Raw genomic sequence first — 9,833 nt, forward strand, 5'->3', positions numbered from 1 at the left:
AATAATCACTTGCCGGGGAGGGGTGGGTGGCGGGTGTCCAAAATTTTGGAAATTTCGAACCGAAATTGCAATCACTGACTTCAACTTCAGATACAAGTCTCTCTGGCAGCTTGAAGTTTAGAACCAGACATCTAACCAATCCATACTATTTACATATCATATTACCGCCTAATTTGATTATGAACTTCGGAAACTCAAAGAAACAGTTTAATATAACATATTGATATATCGTCATTCCGCAACCCATATTTTATACTCTGGTAATGCCGTGCTAATATTTGTGTCTGTAAAAATGGATAAAAATAAAAAAAAATGCATTGTATTATAAATATATGTCCAATATACATATGCCACGTAGACAAACTTATCCATCTTATATACAAATTAGATAAACAAAACCACTTTACAAAACTACCTTAGGGGATTGATGTGTGTCCAATTTCAAAGCCTAGATTGCTAGATGCACTGCTAGTCAAAATTCAGGGGGTATATAGAATTATTTCCTAAAAATAAGACAGATAAAAAATATTCTTGCCTATTTTTTATAGGAAATAATAGTCTACCATATACGGAGTATATTATATATTTGGATATGTCTACCTAGCAAAGCCAGTACGTAAAATACTTGACCATGCATTTGAGTCACCCTAAACTAAACTTGAAACCAAGTGTCTAGATCATCAGTATATTTTCTCCCACTAAAATTCTAAAATTTAACCGATCATCATGCTTATAAACTATGCAGTGTGTGGCTTGAGCGGAATGTATGGGTTGTCAGTTTGAAGACCTTGTATGCCATGCATGCAAAAAGTTTCAAGAAGTGTGAAGATGATCATATCTTCTACAAAAAGTTTGTAGGTGATTAACCAGGTTAACAATTTAGTGAAAATTAATTAGTTAGCGACTTTATTTTCAGGAAGTCAAAGAAGCGTCCACAGTAATTTTTCAAGAAGTGCTCATTTTTCATGACTTTATTTGTCACAAAGATATAGTTTTTAGTAACAAAAATAATATCTAAACCATTGCACCTTAATTAATTACTCCCTCCATTTCAGGTTATAAGACGTTTTGACTTTTTTAAAGTCAAACTACTTTAAATTTAACTAAGTTTATAGACAAATATAGAAATATTTATAATACTAAATTAGTTTACTTAAATCAATAATTGAATATATTTTCATAATAAATTTGTCTTGGGTTAAAAATATTATTGCTTTTTTCAACAAATTTAGTCAAACTTAAAGCAGTTTGACTTCATCAAAGTCAAAACGTCTTATAACCTAAAATGGAGGTAGTACTAACTCATATCTTCTAGATGGCTCTCCATACGCGGTCTTTGATACTTTTACAAAAAAAAAGCAGGATATTATACATAATGGTGCTATACTTTTCAAATAAATAGCTAAACACACCTAGCGGTCTTTTATTTCACTTTGGATAAGATAGTTCTTAATTTTAGAATTTCTTAACTGAATCTATGTAATTTCTATCCAATATATTTTATCTGGCTATAGATGGGGATTTGTCCCAGGACCTTGAATTATTTACTTAAACTTTTATAACTCCCTGGTTGTTTACCATTTTTGCAGAGGGCAGGGATGTGAATCATTTTTAACTCTACGACCTTATAAGATAGTGGTGCCACCACCACCCCCAACTACCATGTGGGGTATGCAAAAAGTGAAAGAAGACTTTTTCCTAACCGCACGATCAAGACCCCATGCACGCAAGATAAATATATGATTTTTTGCCTTTATTGATCGTGCGGTTAGGAAATAGAATATCCGTTTATCCGTTTAAACAATGGCACTGTACATAGTACTTTCAAAAATTGTAGACCCTAACTCAATAATGGCTACAGTGCCGTTTAAACCGCAAATATCCGTTTAAACAATGGCACTGTACATATTGGCAACAATAATTGCACTACCTGGCTGAAACCAATATAAATATCACATAATGTCGACATTTTGCTAGGAATAACTTTCTGGTACATGAAATGACAGGTAATTAATCATTTTTATGAAGCCGTACTAGCTAGTAGTACATAATGATTTGTTGGCACATACAAACGGAAGGATCCCCTAATAAATATTTGAGCCATCCAGGTCACCATCCATCGCTACTTGTGTTGATCACTGATCAGACATCGTAGGGGTCAACTGACGCCGGTATTTTTGTAATCTAGATCGACCCCGGTTTACAGGCCTTCCTATATTGGTTTTTTTTTTTTTTTTTTTTTTTTTTTTTTGCTGCTGCTGCTGCTGCAAGTGACAGCCGTGAGTTACGCTGGTGGTTAGGTTGTAATCTATGTATGGCCCAAAAATATAGTGACCTGATCTGACTTGTGGTCAATTAATCTAACATCAAGTTGTGTAAATGTTTAGGTTAGGTGCCACATGTATAGGTGCTCATCCAATGGAATCTTGTAGTGGCCTAATGTTTCAATCACCCTTAAATTATGCTGTGTGATTAGACCCTTCCATCTAAAAATTTGACCAACAGTGTTAGTCATGGTCAGCAGATATATTCAATTACCACCATGGATAATTGAATATAGTTGATCATTTTGCGCAAAGCAAAATATTGTTGATCAACATCAGCAGTGATACATTTTCAGTGCCAGAAACCAACAGATCTTACAAATGCCAACATATCAACATCAATCCACACTACTACAAAAAAACCCTAATAGTTATCGGCTTATAGGTGTCAGTTTATATAAAACCGGTAGCTACAGACCTTTGCTATCTACGAGCGATGAAAAATATAGAACCGTCATCTTTGAGGAACTATAGGTGCCGGTTCAATAGGAAAAATCCATAGGTATCGGTTCATAGGTGCCGGCATTTAATTTGTTATATATCTCCACGCAATGAAACTATATAGAACAAGCACCTTAGGAACTATAGGTGCCGGTTCAATATGCAAAATTGGCACCAATACTATAGCTGGCTTTTTTAAAAAAAGTAACCGGCACCTGTAATACATTTTAGGTACCGATTAATTAAAAAGACACATATTATATATTATAGGTACTGGCTTTTTAAAAAACCGACACCCCATAAAACCGTTTGCCTTATCATCCTTATCCGCTGCTCGCTCTCCCTCTCCTCCTCTTCCTCCTCTTCCGCTCCCTCCATGCCACCCCTCTCCATTCACCACCGCTTCCCTCCCAGCGCAGGTGGCCACGAGGTGGCCAAGGGAGATGGTGACGGCAACAGGTGGCCACGGTGGTGGCCAAGGGAGGCGGTACGCTCCTTAACCACCTATTGAGGGAGTCAAAAGTCTTGAGGGAGCAGACGCTCCTCCTCCGGCACCTCCTTGCGACGGCGGAGACGCTCGAGGGACCATGGCTGCGGAAGCGGAGGTGGAGTTGGGGGCTCAGTGGGGAGGTGCCACAGTGAGTAGGTGAATTTTGCCAGTTCCTACTTGTGAAATTTGTGATGTGTTGTTAAACTGCTGCATTCGGATCAATTTGATTTTCCACTACTACTTGTGAATTTTGTGATTGTTGATGGAAAACACGGCGGTTTGGGAGATTTGCTTCACTCCAGTGCAGGTCTAAGACTTAGCTCGAGTGTCAAGAGCGTGCCAGCTGGTTTGATCCTACAACTAGCAAGAGAGACTGAAAACATAATTAGATGAATGATAGCCGATCAGCTAATAGGGCCGATGGCGTATCATCGGGACCTAGCCGATACGGGTAAACCTAATCGGCTGCGGCTTCATGATAGTCAATCAGAGCAAACCCTAAATATGCCCTATCGGCTGTAATACTGTCTCTTTGTATTTTATCAATTGTTTTAAGACAGTACTATAGAAATAGCCGATAGATCATTATTTAGAGCAAAGGTAGATAATGTACTGGCTAATACTCCAATACAGATTTATATAAATATATCAACCTATATAAACATACCAAACAACAATCAATCACCAGATATGAAGTTTAAGCGAGATCAATTTAACCTGATGTATCTATATAAAGTGGTTTATCTATATAAATGGCAAATATACATAAGCAAACCATGAAATATGAATTATCAAGTATATTAGTTAGGATCGGCTGAAACCCCAATAATATATATCCTTAGCTATGATTAATTCCAGGTTGGCAAGATTCAATCTCCTTTTGATTATATTTACCATAGCTACTCCTGATGTGTTGGATTGATGCGATTGATGAGTCAATTGGAGTGTTAGATTAAAGCCGCCAGGAAGGTGCTTGATGCATCGCCTCGATTTGAACATCAAGCCCTTTTTTTAATACATGAAACATCAAAGTTGCTGGTTGAGTCTTGGCTTGTAACCCAGTTGAGCGCCTATGAAGATAGATCCATAGGCCTGCTAGTCCGCTGCTGTTTATTTTTGTTTGTCAGGCCTAAAGAGCCATTGTAATAATGTAAATATTATCGCTATAATAATATCATAATTGTTGAAGGGTACACCAGCTTTTCCAGGGACGGAGATCAATGTACTATAGTATTCAGGAAAGGTATTTCCCGTAGCTAATCTCGGCCATTAGCACCAATCGGGGTGATTAGCGATAAAGGCTACCATAATTTCTCAAAAAAATAAAACAATTAGTTTTCAAATATTGACGTGCAAGTTTTCAATTCTAAGTTAAAAGTTTTTGAATTTTAGGTTGAAAGTAATCAATTTTGACTTGCAAGTTTTGAAATTTGAGTTGAATGTTTTGAATTTAGGTATGAAATTTTTTGAAATTTGAGTCGGATGTTTTAAAATTTTAACTTCAGATTTCTGGAATTTCATTTGAAAGTAGTCAATTTATAGTCAATGTTGATTTGAAATTTTCAAAACGTAGACTGAAAGTTTTCAAATTCTGAGTTTCAAAGTTGTCAAATTCAAAATGAAATTATTCAAATCCCTAATTGAAGGTTTTATTTTATTATTAGAAAGTTTACTCAAATTTTCAAAATTTAAGTTAGTCTAAAAAAACACGCTATATATAAAAATAGAATAAGTTGTAAGAAAAATGTCCAACGTGGAGACCCACTAAAACTGGAAAAGAAAAGGTAAAAAACACGTGAGAAAAAATGGAAAGAGTGCGGGAGAGACAGAAAAAAAAATGAAAATCAGAAAAAGAAAAAACAAAGGAAAGTCCGCATAAAAAGAGTAAAACGGAAAGCGCGTGAACCTGCATGCCACTTATGTTTGTCGCGCGTACGCACGAGATAGCAAATCTGGTGTGTGTATTCATCAGAATGGGCGCATTGTGATAGCTTTGTAACATGTTTCTCAAAAAAAAATAAAATAGCCCAAATATTAATTTTTTTCTAGGAAAAGTTCCGATAATCAGATTCAGAGAGACAGTACAGAGTATTCATACACCCATGGATATGTCCACATTTCACGAACTCGTACGATTGTCGTGCAACGAAGAAATTATTGAACCATTTCGGAATGCCGGAAATCTGGGCACATCTAGGCGAGGAATTCACAGACGGCCTTCCACGACTCCGGGAAGAAGCTCTTACGGGTGGCGACGTAGGCCTCGCCGTCGCGGACCTTGCCGATGGAGGTGGTCACGATGCCCGCGGCCTCGCCGGTCACCTCCTCCCTGCCGTCGCACCTGGAATCGGTCATGTACCAGTAGCCGCCGAACGTGGACCCGTCCATGGCCTCCGACCGGAGCACCAGCTTCGACCTCATCATCGGGTACGGCGCCTTGTCCCGCAGCAGCGCCGCGACGTACGGCGGCGGCGCCGGCGGGAGGTCGCCGCCGCCGCCGTCGTCCCGCCTCAGTCTCACCTCCGGTGCCTCGAAGGTGGCCTCCTTCCAGACGGCCATGTCGTCGTGCGCCAGCACCAGCGCCAGCGCCAGGGACGACCTGACGTCGCCGGCGACCGCGGCGGCGGTCGGGAACGGCATGTCGAACAGCGCGCGGACCGCCTCGGCCGTGCGGTACGCAGCCAGCTCGGCTGTCGCCGCCGCAGACGTGCCGCCGTTGTCGACGTCGTCGCAGAACGAGCCGCCCTCGCCGGCCGCGAAGGTGGTGACGAGGCCTTTGCTCGACGGCCTGGCATGGCCGCGGACCTCCTTGAGCTTCTGCTCCAGCTCTGCTATGAACTGCTCGGTGCGGTAGTTCTCGCCGCCGCCATGGCCGCCAAGAGTCAGGAAGAAGACGCCGTTCTTGGTTGATAACTGGCAAAAACCCATGGTGATGGCGGAGAGTATGGAGTCTCTGGAGTGAAGAGAGCATATACAGCGACGACCTATTAATTCTTCCTCAACGACTAATGCTCTCTCCTTGTCTAAATATTTAACGCCGTTTACTTTTTTAAACATGTTTGACTGTTCGTCTTATTCAAAAACTTTTGTGAAATATGTAAAACTATATGTATACATAAAAGTATATTTAATAATAAATTAAATGATAAAAAAAGAATTAATAATTACTTATATTTTTTAATAAAACGAACGATCAAACATTTTTAAAAAAGTAAACAGCGTCAAACATTTTAGGATGGAGAGAGTACATCAAAGGGGCCAATTTAATTTTACCCTGTATATTTGTATGGACTCTAACCTAAGTAAGATCCTCTGAATTCTAATATTTTCTTTAATTCAGAATTTCAGCTATTTTAAAACTGTATTTATGTATGGACTCTATTTTTTTAATTACGAGAATTTCCAAGCCATCGAGAATGGATATGGAGGATTTGTAGGATGGTTGGGTGTGTTTGAGATAAGGGAAAGGAGAAGACTTTCAAACTTGAAAAATGGATTAATATGATTTTTAAAAGCAATTTTTCTATAGAAATTTCTTTAAAAGTACACCGTTTAGCAGTTCGGGAAACGTACATGTGGAAAATAAGTGAGTTTTTCGTCTTAATCTGCTGGTGCTGAACTCAACGTCTTAAACTAGACATTTGTCTTTGGGTTTAGTAGATGGGCATACCATGAACGAATATACTACTTTTGTTGCTAATATAACATTCTTTAGCCGGTCGGCCCTATTTGTTATGTACTCCCTCTATCCCAGTTATATGGATAGTTTCTAGGACGGAGGGAGTATATATACGTGAATTTGTTGCATGGATAGTTGAGGACATCACTTTTTCAGATACACATACTAGCAACTTCTCGAGTTTTTTTTTCAAGGTCCAATTACAAGAGCTCATGTCGATAATTAAATTTACAGGTGATCTCGTTCCAAATTACTTCTTTATGTGCTTTTCATGATAGATTGCTACCTAATAATTTAATTATGATTGGAAACTATGGAGAGGATCATGCAGCACTTGGAGAGAGGCTAGGAGATGGACAAGGTCTTCATGGACGTTTAAGATAGAGGTCCAACTCATATCAAGTTCAAGTCCACCTCGGGCTACAAGAGTAGTCCACACTTAATTCATCACCCATGCTATATTCGGACTCCGGTTTCGACATTTTACATATGTATGAAAGTAATGAGACCACCTTTCCAGTGGATTAGTCTCACGTCAAAATTCCTTACGAGTCAACGGGAATCGTCGTAAAAAGAAGGCGTTCAAAATCTGTCCGAATGCTGTGGCACTGTCTTTGGACCTGTTGGGTCGTGTATCGTGTTGGTTACTAATAGGGATGTGTCCAGGAGTCCAAGGTCGACTCTATAACCTATCTATTCAGTAGCCATTATTGAGTAAGGGTTAGGTTTTGATTAGATTATTTCTGTCATTGCAGATTTGCTGCTAGATCGGTTTGTGTAACCCCAAATTCGAGTTCTTGATTAATCATTCATCTGTAATTGAGTTGATATTTTTCTTGTTTTTGCTTATGTATTTCGATTCACACGCATGGATTAGCCTTTTCGGTGAGGTAAATCAGGTTTCGGTATGGTTGATAACCAGAGGAGACGTGGTACAGCGATTACAGGGTTCGGATCTTGCTGATCGGAAGTCGGATTGTGTATATCAAGATTCCGCCAAATTGATAGTTATATTCACCTAACGAAAGATCAGGCATCCCGTTGCCATCATGGATGATGACAAAGCTGTGCATACGTATACAATGAACTGACCATGGAACAAGTAACTATGTACATTTTTTCCCAAAAAAGTACAATGTACATTTCGATAATTTGGAAATTTAATCCCCAGGTACCGACACTAAAGACATGAACCATAGTTTGGCCATTAGAATTGGCCCGACGTTGGATATAGCTAGGTCGATGACTGATCCTCGCCAACAAAGATAGAAAGGGAATTGAAGTCCTGGTCAAGCAATATATTATATATGGTACATGTGGTCACCACATTGTTTGTTTAGTTTGGGACCAGCTATCTAGTCGAAGTCAAATCTTTAGGCAAGGTGTACACCAAATGGAATCTTCCATTGATCGATTTGATCTTTGCCAATTGTTTACGTCAGAAATTTTCCTTACTTGCCGCAACTTACAACTTGTCACCATTATGGCTTTTAGTTTGAGACGCATGCCGAATCGTCAATGTTTAGGCAGGGTGTTAATTAATTATTGATCGATGTAGACGATATCCACATTAATTTGGCGTGGGGTCATTTAGGTCCACGATATCCTCAATTCGATTTTTGGTTCTACAATCTTATTTTAATGAACCATCCAGATCCAAAGCTCGTTTGACTGGGTTTGACCGCCGCTCGCCCTCGCCGCCCTCGCGAAGCTCCGGGGAGGTTGATCCATCGTTGGCGAGCTTGGGGGAGGCGGATCCGTCGGAGGAGAGCTCGAGGGAGGCGGATCCGTCGTAGTAGAGCTCGGGGGAGGCCTATCTGGCACCGCATGGCTCCGAGGCGGGCGTGGATGGCGGCGGGCCCCCGCGCGGCTCGGTGAGTGCGAATGGCGGCGGTCGCGGACTGGTGGCAAACGCGGCTCGGCGACGGCTCCCGTGACGGCGACGGCCAGGTGACAGGCGACGGGCGACGCAGTCGACGGCGAAAGCGGGGGCTCCCTCGCCCTCCCCCGCGAAGCTCCGATGGCGGCCTCAAGCAACGACGACGAGGCGGCGCCGCCGGCTTCGCATGCATGCGTGCCGGCCGGCCAGATAGGGTTTCCTTTTTTTTATTATTTCTTAATTTTTTTCGGAATTTGATTTTTTTGTGCGGGTGATATAACCCGACCGCACGCGAAAATTCAATTATTCCATGCGGTCCACCTAACCCGACCACATGGGAAGATGGATTTTTGTCTGCAGTTGGGCCGCCCGCACACAAAAATATTTATTTTCGCAGACACTTGGTTGTAGATGGGCAAAGCCTCTACACGGAAAAATACTCTTTGACCGCACGGTAAAATCCATTTTGTAGCAGTGAGTTTTGCATTTACCCTCCTCCGTGAACCCGTCTCCCTCTAATCACTATGGTGGCGTTCTGGGCGAGAGTAAGGTCATCGATCAGCCAGTCGACACGATGTCCTTGTGCGAGACGCATGTGCTGAGTGGGAGGTGGGCAGAAGCGTGGCAACTTACTCGCGGTGAGCCAGAGACACGGCGTAGGTTGGCGCTGGTGTCCCTTGAGGACCAGGTTGGGAGGCACGACCAGGGGGACAGGGGGTCGGCGAGGATCACAAGCAGGGCGAGGATCATGAGAGTGTGCCTCCTCCTCGCACCTGCCGCCGGTGTCGCCGCTGCCATTCTTGATGGCCATGCATGTTGCTAGGCTGGATAGTGCAGCTAGCTAGCTACACCTCCTAGTAAGACGGATGTGAAGATCAGCGGGCCAGTGGGGAAGGAGATGCTGATGTGCCCAAGCCCAAGGACCCCAACACCACCGTCATCACGCCGTTCAGGTCGTTCCTACTCCCTCCGTTCCAGAATATAGCAACCTAGAACCGGATGGAACCTTGGAACGTATCC

General features: G+C 41.8%; 1 protein-coding gene across 1 annotated transcript; it reads right to left on the reverse strand.

Annotated features, from left to right (window-relative positions):
- Positions 1–5,448: 5,448 nt before the first annotated feature.
- LOC107277541 (uncharacterized) lies at positions 5,449–6,183 on the reverse strand. Its single transcript, XM_066305830.1, has one exon. It carries the CDS (start codon positions 6,181–6,183, stop codon positions 5,449–5,451), a length of 735 nt encoding a protein of 244 aa, XP_066161927.1.
- Between the last annotated feature and the right edge of the window lie 3,650 nt (positions 6,184–9,833).

Source organism: Oryza sativa, chromosome 11, assembly GCF_034140825.1.
Source record: "Oryza sativa Japonica Group chromosome 11, ASM3414082v1".
NCBI classification, from domain to species: domain Eukaryota; kingdom Viridiplantae; phylum Streptophyta; class Magnoliopsida; order Poales; family Poaceae; genus Oryza; species Oryza sativa.